This window comes from Strix uralensis, chromosome Z (assembly GCF_047716275.1).
Source record: "Strix uralensis isolate ZFMK-TIS-50842 chromosome Z, bStrUra1, whole genome shotgun sequence".
NCBI classification, from domain to species: domain Eukaryota; kingdom Metazoa; phylum Chordata; class Aves; order Strigiformes; family Strigidae; genus Strix; species Strix uralensis.
The window spans coordinates 79,093,520-79,107,752 of NC_134012.1; the positions used below are offsets into that span (position 1 = coordinate 79,093,520).

Consider the following 14,233-nt stretch of genomic DNA (forward strand, 5'->3'; position numbering starts at 1 on the left):
GACCACAGGGCTACTTCGAGTTACAGGTGCAAATCACACACTCCAGTGGATAAAAGACACAGGACGGTAGAGTCACGCCGTGGCATGGCACAGTGCTGTGCAAGGTTTGAAGAAGCCCACTGGCTGCCCCTGGCGTTTCTGAATCCAGGGCAGTAAGGGGGGCTCCAATATCAGGTGGAGATCTCTACATACAGAGAAGGAGCCAGACCCAGCTCAACGGACCCGCTGCAACCCGAAACCAAGGTGGGGCAGGGAGCCCATGGGACTGTCGAGCCGGACGGCAGCTGGTTGTCCCAGCCCGCGTGGGTACCCGAGGATGAATGGCTCCAGTGCTTACTGTGTGCCTGGACGCCTTCTCTGGACAGTGTGCCAGTAACAAGCAGCATTATGTTAAAACCATACAGTACATATTAGGCTGCCCATCAAGTGATCACGTAGTGATTTACCACCAAGTAAAAACAGCAACAACAAAAAAAGAGTTACTTTTTACCAACCAAATATAGACACAGGGTTGCAGCTTTCAGACACATTTAATGCTAGCCTTCCTCTGTGCACACAAGCAAATGACAGACCCATTTTCTTCAGTTATGGGAAAACAGTATTTTGCATTGCATTTAACAGGCCAGAGCAATGAACTCAATACCCTGCCCTGCCTGTCAACACAGACTAGTATCATTTCTCCTTTTTAACTTCTTCCCCATCTCTTCTCTTCACCACTTTTTGCTTTTTATAATGAGAAGTGTGTCTGCACTTGCCTTGTGTTGGAAAATCACCTCCTTTCAGTCTCACAGTGGGTAGCAACAATGGAGACCACAAGAAGGATGTAGGCTTTTCCACCATCACAGTGTCTCACCACACTGTCTTGTCACCTAGCCCTGGCTCCTGCACAGGCCTTGCAGCATGGTGGAAAATACTCTGGCTTTTTATACCATGTCAGAGCTCCTCTCAGCTCCCAATGACAGGGGAGCCATGCTGACAGCAATCGAGCAGCTGAAATTCCCCCTGGCATGCACGCACAGACGCTGGTGTCAAAAACACCCAATTCTAGCCCATCTCCAGCACAGCCAACAACATCCAAAGCAAAACTCACTGAGCAATTCACTTCGCAGAAGCAAGCAGGCTCTGCTATGTTTTATTCATATTATTTTGTTGTTGTGTTATCTGTTTAGAGGGAGTACAGTCCAGGTCTTGCTTAAGAACTGCAGCAGTGCCATTCTGAAAAGCCTGATCTAGGGCGGGCATAATGAGATGAGGCCACGCCAAAAACACTAGTGAGAACTGGAGAGCAAATACACATTTACCGTGGAGTAGAGCACACATTTAGAAAACTAAAAGGGGCCAGCAGGGTCACTGCATCCAGGCACTGTAACTCAGACAAGGTATAATAAACCACTTCATAAAAATGTAAGAACATAATTAGCAATATATGCATAAATTGCTAATAAGATGCTTTCCTTGGTAGAAGGATTAAAGATATCTGGCAGCTTCCTTGTACTTACTGTTTCAACTCTAGTCTGGGGCAAGTCTAGGATGCATGAAAATAATTTTGTCTTCTCAGCCTCTCAATCTCAGACCAACTACTTGCTTTTGAATAGCATTTAAGGACTCCTGCTCTGCTTCTATATAATGGATCTCACACTCTTCACCCAAACTTACTGAACTTTAGAAGCACCTCTAGGGAATGTACAGAGAAGAACAAGCACATTATGGCCCATATCTTGTAAAAGGAAAACCATCAACTAATATTGAAATGTTTGAAAGGAAAAGACTGCATGCAGCATTTCCGTTTTCTATGTTTGTTTGCAAATATGCATGCCAGTGCTGGGCATTTTATAGTACTTCTAACTATATTTGAGCACCTTATCATGCATGGGGAACTGAAGATCCCTTTTAAAGAGCAATCCTAGCTTATTATTAGCTGGTTCACTGGCAGTTGGAAGGGAAAGTGTGTCTTCTGAAAAAGTTTATTACAGCCTCCTCCAGCCTACATAATGCTTGTGGTGTGTGTGGCATGAAACTTGACAGGGGACAATACTGTGAACATTTGTCTGGCTTCTCAAGCAGCTTTTGCAGGTTGTGCTGAGCTCCAGGTTGCCACAACTACATCGTTAGCTGTAAATCAGCCAGCTTGCCTGCGTCTCGTGAATATAAACACAGTCAGTATTTACTCAAAAGAAAGTAACCGTGATATATGAGTATCTCCAGCCACACTGAACAAATACCACTATCCAGCACATGAGGTTGTTCAGCACTCAATAGCCTACAGGATCCCACAACGACAGCCACAGGTTGCAATCAGCCACACAGGTCACCTTAACCAGGCAGGAACCAGCCCTAACTTCAAAGCCACAGGGTTGTGCAAGTGTCACGCTGTGTTGCAACTGGTAAATTCTGTTGAGAAGAAGCATAAATTAGCTTTAGACCCAAAATGAAATGCTTATTACTGGCTAGATCATTTGATGATGTGAATATCACACTATCTATACCAGCTGCAGCAGATCAAAACTAAGTTAACTGAGTGCTAACAACCTCCAAGAATTTACTTACAACCCTGCATGCACCCCCTCCACCTTCTGCAATACTTTAAGCACACTGGTATTTCACGTCACAGGGAGATGGAAAATGACTGTTGCAACACAGGAAGCCTGCAACCGCAGCAGAAATTGAACACACATCACCCCTGAGGTCCATCTCATGCCTTGACCACAAAGTCACTCTTTGCTATCGAAATGGGAAGCTTGTATTTCTTGGTGCTGTTTTTTACAGTCTGCTTAAATCAGAGTCAATGTAAAAAACATGGTAACACTTGACTGCGTATTTAGATGGGTTAGGAACTTTATTTTCAGTATATGCTTAGATGATGTACAACACAGTAAAACTGACTGAAGCCTGGAGAATTTCCTGAATACTGAATTGTCCCCTGAAACAAAGCAGACCCTAGTATACAGTAGAGTGATGTATTATGATTGCCTCCTTTTCACAAGATCTCTACCAATTTTGGCCATGATTTCTTACTTCTAAGTGAGTTATCACAAGCCATTGATTCCTTACAAAGTTAACAAGCAATAAGACAAGTTAACCTGGTGCTATTATGAGGTAATAATGTTGCCATCAGTGCATGTAACCACTGTATTTTGTTCATTTTTCCCTCAGGCACAATACCAAGGAGCCTGATCACATTTTTCAGCCACTATTCCACAATTAAGACTGTATGCAAAATGCATAAACAGCAAAAGCATGCTGCAGTTCAATTCTCTATTAATCTAGATTATGAAATACAGAGACTTCCACTAAGACACTAACTTTTTAAAGACACAAACCAGAAACCAAGACTAGAATACTCAAATCTGGAGACCAGTTCTCTTGCCTCATCAGCATATGCCAATATAAATTGATTTAAATAAGTGTTTCTACTAACAGAGGTCAAACAATTACCCAGATTTTCCTAACTCCAATATGAAAACTATCACGATCAATGGTACTGTTGAGACATGTGAAAAGTTTTTTTGTGCTTCCCCTTTCAATCCCTCTCTGCTGTCTAGTCCCCCTCCCCTCTTGCTAGGTAAACTAAAAAGCACACTTGCCTCCACACAATACAAATGTGTACACTGGCTTTTTGGAATTGCTCCCTTTTGTCTTTGTCAATGCATGTAAAAACCATGAAGTTGTGAATTTTTTGACCTTTCCATCTACTCTGTAGTCCAAACAACTTTGACACCATGCAACATGCACAGAGGAGGAGCTGTAACACTTGGTAAACAAAACTCGCAAACAAGTGGAGGAAACTATGGGCCACAGATATAAAAAGCTGAGGCTCACTAGCATAGAAGCTGTAAGAGAGCCTGTTTTCAGGTCTAAAACTGCTTAACTCAAAACTCTGATCTAAAGCCTAAAACAGTAAATAGCAGTCATTAAGCACTCTGACACTGGTGCACTTAAGCACTCACTGGGTGGCACTGTACCCATGACAGAAGGAGCACAACATCATTTTCTAAATTTACAATCTGGATCATCTCAGTTGAGTACTTACATAGTTCTTACAGCTAGTGTATTAATGACAAGCTACTGCAATGGCAAAGTCCAGAATTACCTTAAAATTGCTCTCCCTGCCAATTTGATGGCCAGGAGGTTGTTAAAACAGTGATCAGGGCCCTTGGCTTATAGTTCACCATACTGCATGTCAGCATCACATAGGAGATTCTCCTCGATAGAAGAAAAGAACAAAGTACAATGTGCAGCCTTCAGAGCTTCTTCTCCTCTAAGGCAGGGATTTAAAATGTACCAATACCAGCTTTCAGGAGAATGGCTCCAGGGCGATTTAGCTCCAGGGACAGGAAACCACAATGCATAGGGGAGCAGAGAAAAAGGACAGAGCCGTTGCTTACCTGAGTGGGATACCACTAATATCAAAGCTCAAAAATTTACAGCCTTTTTTTTTTTCTCCTTTTATTTTTTTTCCTCAATTCCACATGAACATGTAGAGGGGGTGGAGGCTAGGATTTCCAAAATCAAAGGCCAAAATCTAGCAGTCACTGTGAATCAAACACATCTTTCTTCAAATGTATTCTAAACCCATGTAATCCCTTTGCTTGTCTAATTGGTAAGAAACACCTACTCCAAGAAAGCACATGCACTGGGTTTGTGGAAGCAGAGCAAACAGTGCAATGTGACTTACTTGTGTATGGTAATAAAGCTTTGTTTAGCATTTCAGCTGAAAATAGCAGTACCAGTACCAGCAGTAGTATACCGGTACAAAGTTTTTAAACACAGTATCACATACTCTAGAGAAGATGTCTCTCGTGGAAATGCCGGTCACATGTCTTTGCCAAGATCACATCTTTGTCTGCCAAGTACTCACCCCTGCCTTTGTTCCAAAATCATGTCATTTTAGTGCTCACTTTATCATGAGTATGAATCAGCTTTACACCTCATTTTTATAGGCGGTGCTATTCCTGCACAGCAAATAAAACCCTGGACGTACAGAGATTCTGTAGCAAAGTACAAAATCAGCAGACACTCATTTTAGATCCACACAGGACTTGAATTCTGGTCCCCCAGCAACATTACTAAATCATTACACATCATTTAGTTTCCACAAATCCGTCTTTATAAGCAGAATACAGCAGCACTCATGAACATTGTCAGGTTCCAGTTTTGATAGTGTTATTCTCATTTCAAACACACACAGATGCACACACACATGCACACATGCAGCACATTAACTGAACGCGAGTATCGAGCACACAGCCTCTTATTTGCAGCAGGATGAGCAGCTCTCTCAAAAAGCAGTGGCATTTTATGGAACAACTGAAAAGATGGGAGAAAGAGCTTCGGCATGTTCTCAGACATGATGTTTTACAGATGCAATGCACAGAAACACATCTTCCAGCTTTGACTTTCTCAGCTACCAATTCTACTGAAATGAAACCATGCATTAAATAGATGCATGCCAGACTGTGCTAGCAGACCCCAGTCTCCAGCCCCTTTCCTCCAGTGGGTGGGCAGGGGAAGCTGTTATGCACCCGAGGTCTCCTTTCATGAACCATGCTTTCGTTTTACTTCACACATGCCTGTGGCTCCAAGGCTCCCTTGTTAGCTCCCATCAACTCCCCCAAATCCCAGTGCCCCTCAAAGTATCTACAATGCACTCAAGATAATAGCAGCAAATCATAATTTGGAAAAAATCAGCGCTTAGAGAAATTAGCTCACAGTGAGTTTCAATCTTCTATCTATATTCCCCAAATACACAGAAAACATAAAAGGATTTAAGGTAATGAGTAGTCTGGGATGCAGAGAGAAAAAAGGCAGAAAAAAGCTGCATTTGTATGCCTACTGTGTTGAACATCACTACTTGGTATACCAAAATAGAAGTTTCTGCTGAACTTTAATGCCCACTGCCAAGAATGTAGCACAAATCATGCCTTTCTAGCATTTCTGCAAGCTGTCCTCTGATTTCAGACCGACAAAGTCATAACTGTGAGAAAAACTGCATTGTACATGAGAGCAAAATATTTAAACAACTACAATTTTGCTTAGCACATTACAACACATTCAATTTCATAAATATATTTAAATGATATTATAATGGACTTGGAGGAGATAATGCAGTTACAGTGACAACAGCACAGTGGAAAGACATCTACAAGCACCAAGAGATTCATAAGGAAACAGTCTCAACACAAAATCCCACTTTTGTAATAGATACGATGAGGCAATTGTTTAGATCAGCATCGGTACAAACGACTACCTACCTCTTGGGAGAGGAAGGGAATGACTTGTGCACATATAGCATTCAGCCTCTTGACAATTTCTGCCTGCAAGTGACAAAAAGAAAGAAGTTCAGTTATATAAATTCTCAGATGTGATTGTCACCCATGAACACAGAAGATACATCTGTTTGGGTTTTTTTCATCTCTAGTCATCCTCTGGCCAGGACAGATTATTGAAATAACAAAAGTACTTGGACACCAATTCAACAATACCTACAAAGCTAATAATTTCTGGCTAAAAAGTTTTCCTTAAAAAACCACTCAGAACTGACACAAAAGTTAATTCTGATTACACAATCAAAGACATTTAAAGTAGAAATCTTCATAAGATGTAACAAAAAAGATAAAATACTGTGTATCAAATTAAACTCTCTCCTTAAGAGACAAGAAGGATCATTTCCAATTACAGCAATGCCACTGTACACAAACAGAACAAATAAACCAGTTACTTCTATATTAATATTGTATATCATGAGAACATTAGCAACACAATATACAACTTCACTGATAATCATTCTACCGCATATTTTAGAAAGGAATACTGCAGTCTTGTATCATATTTATGCTGTTATCAAACCCGAGGTTAATACTAGTTACTTTTATGTTGCAATGGTGATCAGAAATGAAAAATATAGAATGTTTTATTCCCATACTGGAAATCAATTCTTATTCTGTGTATTTAATCTGCAAATCTCAATAGAGACAGAGGAAATTTGGAGAGATAACACAAGAATTACAGTTCCAGAAACAGAGTATTTAAAGCTACATAGTCTTTCTTACAATAAATTGTAACTTTCTTAGAATAAATTGTAACCAGGATCAGTTCCTCATTATGCTCTAGGACAGAATGCTCTTCCTCTTGCAAAATCACTATTGTATGACGAAGACATATACACTTGTGCAATTTAGGCTTCCTTCTTTAACAGCAAACCTTCCAGCCTTTTTGCTATGCTGTCTTTTAGATTGTAAACACTTGCAAAAGAACCAATAGAATAGAAAGGCTCAGAACTAGCAGCAAAAAATCAGAATCACATCTGGATTCAAGGAATATTATGGTTACACAGCTACGCAACCAGATGACATCGTACACTAGAGGTAAGGGTACATGTGAAACTAACTCTGCCCCCTTGTGTATACTGCGATACACTCGAGTGAACACACGCTACTTTGCAATACAATTTCTTCATCTCTCTGAAATCCATCTAAACTCCCATAGGTTATTTACACAGCAATTTCTACGTTACACTGCCCCAGTATCTTCTCACTGGTCTTCACTGTTTATGCACATCCTCATCTTATTAAAGTTATGCATTTTAATACATTTTTTATGTTCATCTACTACACCTTTTCTGTTTCTTCAGCAGGATACACACCTTAAAGGACACTTGAGAATATGTTCTGTTCACCACAAGGCTAATCTACCTGCTAATTTTGAAGGTCTATATGTGCCTATAATATCAGGTATCTCACAATGTAAAACTTAAATACCCCTTTAAATAGACAGTGTTCACTATGCTAGCTGACGCAGAGATTTACAAACTGCTTGTTACGCAGAGCAGTGCAGGGAGCGACAAGATGTGTGCAACTAAGCTTCAGTCAGAGAGGCTGCATGATCCAATATGGCATTAGTTGAGAAACAATATTTGATTAAGGAATTGTAGACCATAATATAATGCCCAGCTGCATTATATACAGCACAAGTACCTGTGCTGTAGTGGTTCAAGCACCATTAATAGTAACTTCCAAATTTTGGGTTCCAGTCACGCTGCATTTTTTTTTAAAAAGGAATCTCTGGAGTGCCTTAAAACTGAAGAGAAAACTACACATTCTGCTCTTCAAGGCTTTTCCATATGAAGAGAAAACTCTGAAGTGTCACCTTCCTGACTTGAGCCGAATTCCCTCTGACCTGCCATTTAACACACATACATGCCTTAGTAAAAAACGATGTGATGCTTTTCGCCGCTGCAAAACAACTCCTTTTACACATCTTTAAAATGCCTGTTGCAACCTTACCACCTCCTGGGAGGAGCTTCTGCCTTGGCTGTGCTCAGCAGACCACCCTTTCACCACAGCTACATTAGCAGGATGCCTCTACCGCACTGCTTAGGAACTGAGAATAAAACTGGCTTGAAGTGCCATGCAGGAGCTCAGCATGTAATTTTAAAAGGCTTGTAGATTCACAGATTTTAACACCAGAAGAGACTTACAATTGTCTTATCTGACCTCCTGAGTAATGCAGCTGTAAAACTTCACCGACTTCTCCATCAAAACTGTAAATTCTAGTTCCACTAGAATATACCTTACTGAACAAAAATAATTTTATTCAACTCACTTTGAGGCATTTCTTCTCAATTAAGGTACTCAATCCCAGCTATTTCAAGCTATTTCAGATAGAATGTTTTTCTTTTGATCACTTCTCTCCCCCCACCCCAACAGAAGAAGTATGTCTCTCTTCTACTGCTCTTCTGGCCAAAAAGTGTTTGAAACATACTTGCTCAGTAATTATACAAAAATTCACCTCTGGCAGATTCTGAGCCTGGGAAACATTAAGCTAAAAAGCATCTTCCAAAAAGCTGTAAGTAACTGAAAACAGGTGACTGAATATGAATGGTTACACAACTGTAATAAACCTCTTGATATCAATCCCACTGGAGTGCAGAACAGCGAGTCTTTTCAAGCCGTACGCAGGAAAACGAGCTGATGGAGACAGCACCCAGCTCAACCTACAGAGAAGAAAAAGAGCTCGCTAGCATCTTCAAGAGATACCGAGATGTTCCCCAGCAGCATTTCTCAGCTAGGCAAGAGGCCTGCTAGGCCAGTCACAACAAAGCTGAGAATCCCTTGCTATGCTGAAGCAGCTGTTTACACTATTCCCTTATTAAAATGGTCTTCACTTCCCCTAACAATGAGAGATCCTAGTTTTGTGATTGTGCACACAGTTACATTTTATCACTCTCAACACTTGGGCAGCAAGAAAACAGCCCAGCTGAGCACCAGTGGATGGTAGAGGCACAGCATGACCAAGACACAGACTGCCTACCTTTGGAGACTACAGGCAGCAGGAAGGCATTAAGGAAAACACTGTGTATGTACACAAATGATTTAAAGGACATGTTCTGTACCAAAAAAACCTTACCAAGACATTTTCATGTAGTAAATACAAAGTACTTTCTGCATTGACACTGCAACTGTTTCTACAATTAATTATACAGGATACCACAGCAACAAGCTTGATTGTTTACCACAAAACATTCAAAGAGGAGTTAGCTGTCAGATGTTAGCCAATGCCATAACACTTGAAGCTGTACGTACTGATGACAGAGGTTAGCATCTTGGTAGACTTATTCTTGCCATTGGAGGGGGTCTGGAAACTCATTCCTCTTTGCATAAGGTACAAAGTCAGACACAAAATAACACCCAAGTCCACTTCACATTTCTACCGCTCATACAGATTTTTAAAACCCCACATTAAAAACCACTTCAGGATCTTCTTTTTGCTCTTAGATGTCAGGCCAGTGGGTTTTTCATGATCAACCTAATTGGCAGGAGAAGGAAAAAGTATGTTTTCATAAAATCAGGCAGTCAATTCCTCAGTGGAAAGCCAAAGTTGCCTCGGAAACACGGCTGTTTCTGTGGTCATCTAATTTTGCCTCTTTTGTCCCATGGGACCAGGCTTTAGAGAGGCATCATTTATTTACGGGCCTTTCCACTAGGCTTCAGTTATCAGCCAATAATACTGTGGACACACACACTTCTAATGGCCTATGTTTTGAAACCAAGTCTAATCTGATGGCACAGCGCCCAAACTCCTTTTCCAGCATAGCCATTAAAGGATGTAGGTTATTGCTGTTGTCACCATTGATATTTGTCATTGTAATGTAATTAGGGACCTAAAATGATGCATTACAGCCCTTGGCACAGCTTCTATTAAAATCGTTTCTTCTGCTCACTGAACTGCAACCTGCTTTCTGATGAATAACAGACAGACAGCTTTAGGGTGAGGAACAGATTCATCAAAGAAGTATTTCTCAGCTCTGGAAAGAAAATAAATAAATAAATGAATTACAGGGAGCAACCTAAGAAGAAAAGCACAAGGAGGGGGGCGGAAGGCAGACAGAGCATTTGAATTTCTTCTGACCACTTGAAATTCTGATTGCATCTGATGAATCTTTCTTAGGACAATATATTCCCAGCCTGTGAATCACATGGTTAATCAGGGCTCTAATCTGCTATCCATCAGCCTATGCCAGGACTGTTACTTCCAATCAAATTTATAGGTTATGTGGGTCACGCATCCCTGAACAACTACATTCACGGATATCCCATTTAAACCAGCACAGATTCTGAAATGCTGTTGTTAGGGTTACTGAATGTTATAATACTATTCAAAGCTTTATGAAAGCTCCTGATAAACAGCTGCTAAATTATTGCCTGTGGATACAGAGTGATGCTCTGAAATAGCATTAATGGCCCAATAAAAGGGCGATTGTTCATGCCAAAACATAAAAAGGATAGCTTTTGCTGCCACAGTTTGTCAAATATGTTAACAAACACCGACACTTCTATTACTCCTTTCCCTAAACACAAAAGATGTTTGGTTTTGCATAAAAACACACCAGCATGGAACCAGAAGAGATGAGGGAGAGACAGGCAGGGAAGGCTCAGGCTGGAATAGTCTTTTTAGTTATCTAATGCAAGCTTGTATTGTTTCCTTCCTTTAGGAGACACCTACAAAAGACACTATATTAATAGTTTTGAGCTCTTTTCATAGCCACTTACATGGCATCTTTTTTAAAAAGAGAGTGAAAGATTAAGTATTTATTAACTACAATGTTAATAAATTTTTCATTCTGTTATGCCTATAACGGAACAATAATAAAATCACTGTGCCAGAATCTGATACAAGTAAGGGAATGAAGACCCATGTCAGTTAACAATCCCTCAGCATTACTTCGTGGGTACAAGAGCAACAGCTGATTTAGCCAACAAAATCTTTTTTACCAAAGTTGATGGTTAAATGGTATATAATTGCCTAAATATGCCTAAAAACTAGACCCTTGAGTTCGTAATACAGCATTCTGAAAAATGTTCAAAGATAAGCCTGTGGGCAACGCTACACCTCAGGTCCTGCGAGATAACCCAGCCCCTGAAGGTAACCCAGCCCCTGAAGGGGGCTCAGCAAAGCAGGGTCTTGGGGTACAACCATTGCTCTGCAGCTAGCAGCTGTACTCAGAGGGGAGCATGTGACGGACCATTAGACTCCTAAATCCCTTTGAGGATGGCAACGTAGGGGTTTAATTCAATAAACCTTGCCACACACAGCTAAAATAGGACATAAGCACATGGTAAAATATGGAAATGTGTTTAAGTGCCTTGATAAGTACTTTAGCATATGTCCGAATTCTTAGCACAGATGGGGACTAAAAGAGAAGCAAGAGTCATATCAACTCCAAATATTAAAATACTCAGAAATGTTCTAATACTTAGGGAGTTCAGAATCAATTTGTTGCTTAAAAATCCCCATTTGCATTCCTTTTTGGCAGAGGGAAAAAAGAGAATTGGGATTTTATTTATAGTATATAAACTTCAGAAAAATATTTCCACTATATTTCACAAAGTTCCATAGCTATTACAATTATAAAAAATTGCTGGTAAAGAATTACCACTGGAGGCTGTAGGTCTGTCAGTGGAATGGAAACAAAACTACTATATATGTATTGTTGAAATAAAAGAGAATAATAAAACACTATTGGGAAACCCATTTCAGCAGCCAGTAGGAAAAAGAATATATGCAATTACACTTCCAGAAAAATAATCTGAAACAACTGTTATTTCAGGTTTAATTTGTTCTACACAGTTCAGCCTTTGCCAAAAGATCAATCTAGTTTATTAAGTGCTTACCAAGAACACATGCACACACCCATAATATCTAAGCAAGCATTTCACAAATTAGTGAGAACAAAAGACATTATTACACTGTATGAGACATATCACAATTCTGAATAAAGCAAGCAAAAAAGCTAATCTTAGTATTTCACAGAAAATTAACTCTTCTTTCATAAAGAAGAATGTGTTTTGTTTTAATCACAGACTGTTGTCTGGAAGTGCTTACTCCAGATCTATGGAACTGGAGGAAACACTGCAAGCCCTAAATATAAAATTTCTCTTGAGCTCTAAAGCAGTGGTGTTTGAAAACTGAGCCACAAAGAGTCTAGTCTTGTAGTCAAAGAGAGCAGAGAGAAAAGTTCTCTGGTGAGAAGGATACTAAACAGAAAACTTATTCTTCACTAAGCCAACTGCTCAAGTTTAGGAGATTAAGCAATGCATGTACGAGTTGAACACAAGAGGGACCACCAGACTCTGCTGAATAATCTCGGGTACATTCTCCACCTCACTTTCTTTACAAACATCCCAGCAAAGCTCAGGAAGTACTGTAAACTTGATGCTCACCCTTTGTAAGTTAATTTAGGTGCTTATTTTGCACAAAATACTGCAGACAGCAACATGAGCAATAAACTGGAGCGGAAGAATTTTCAAAATCAATTTTCTAATGTACATCCCGACGCATGGACTACTGAAGAGAACTGATATGACATGGCTTTTATTTAATGTCTCAAGAACCACGTGAAGCTCAACTGAGCAAGAAAGGATACATATTGAATCATTCATGATTAAGACCATAAAAAGCAAGTCAAGTAAGGTGACATAAAAACATGCTTCAAGCCTGTCACTTGAGGAAGTCAATGTTTTTTGTTAGTATCGACTGTTACCAGAAAGTAGGGGAATAGAAATGCACAGCCTGGAGATCCCCATACCCCTTCAGTTGTTCAGGCTGCCATCAGGTAGCCACCTGAATCCTGCCCTGCCCTGCCACAAGCACTCACAGAACATCCAGAAAAAAAAGCTGCAAGTGGAACTTGAAATGGCAAGACTGGCTTCAATTTCTTTTCCGCAAAAGCAGCAGGAAACACTTGCTGAAGAAGCAGAGAGAAACAAGTAAAAAGGGGACACTGCTATAGGAGGTGCTGTTTCCATCAGCAGAGCTCTGAAGTTCTCTATAAGGTACTATCCCTTCACCTACCAGCAATCCTCCGCATTTCACAACAATACTTGTTTTGTGAAATATGGCCTCATAATACAGGGATAAGAAGTTTCCACCACTCTCCACCAACTGAAGGAATCTCACTTCATAGTTCACAAAAACAAAACCTTTTTAAGTGTATAAACCTGTGGCATCACACCAAGGCAGCTTCAGCTCCAAGTTCAGTCTTTTGCATCTGTTTCCTAGCTGCAATTAGGTCAGAATTTCCCATTTTAATCTTTCCCACAACAGTTGAAACACAGCAGCACATGCACAATCATCAGTCTCTTACTACTCAAGTCCTCCCATCACACATCCTTCCAAACAGTCTGACCACAGTTGTTCTGCGCCTGCTGGAAATGACACAAGCTGGTCTGAGCCTGTCATTGCAACTGTATGCATGCAGTGGTTTTAGTATGCAGTTTTAATTTAATTGAGTGCAGAAAGTCCCCTATTTATTTCATCACAAGTTCATACTCTGTTTCTCTGAGGTAGCAGGAAAAATAGTCAGGAATAAATACTGTAGATCAGTAATTTCAATGTATATGTCACAAAAAACTAAAAAAAAAGGGTGAGAGATGGTCAAAATGTGTTCTTGGTATGCTTATGCTTAAGTTGAGGTGTCCTTAGCTGCCCTGGAAAAAAAAATATTAAGAATGCAGCATTTCAGGAAAAAGCTGAAAACCTCTAGCAGTTGAATCTAAAAGAAACCATGCTTTTAAAATTTACATAGGTAGTGCTTAGGAAAGGGGCTTCTGCTGATCTTTTTAAATGTTACCATAAAATAAACACTAAAATCGTTTTCCCTCTACAAAATAGAGCTGTCAGTGTCCACTTCTGATCCACACCAGCACTTAACCTTTCATTTGCAAATACACACAAA

At 40.1% G+C, this 14,233-nt stretch overlaps 1 protein-coding gene across 3 annotated transcripts in view; it reads right to left on the reverse strand.

The window, feature by feature from the left end:
• The window catches only part of LOC141937656 (transducin-like enhancer protein 4), a 99,775-nt gene that overhangs the window by 61,752 nt on the left and 23,790 nt on the right, over window positions 1–14,233 (reverse strand). For all 3 annotated transcript variants that reach the window (XM_074855675.1, XM_074855674.1, XM_074855673.1), the window contains exon 5: window positions 6,252–6,314. In XM_074855675.1, coding sequence (XP_074711776.1) covers window positions 6,252–6,314 — 63 coding nt within the window. The remainder of the gene's footprint in view (window positions 1–6,251; window positions 6,315–14,233) is intronic.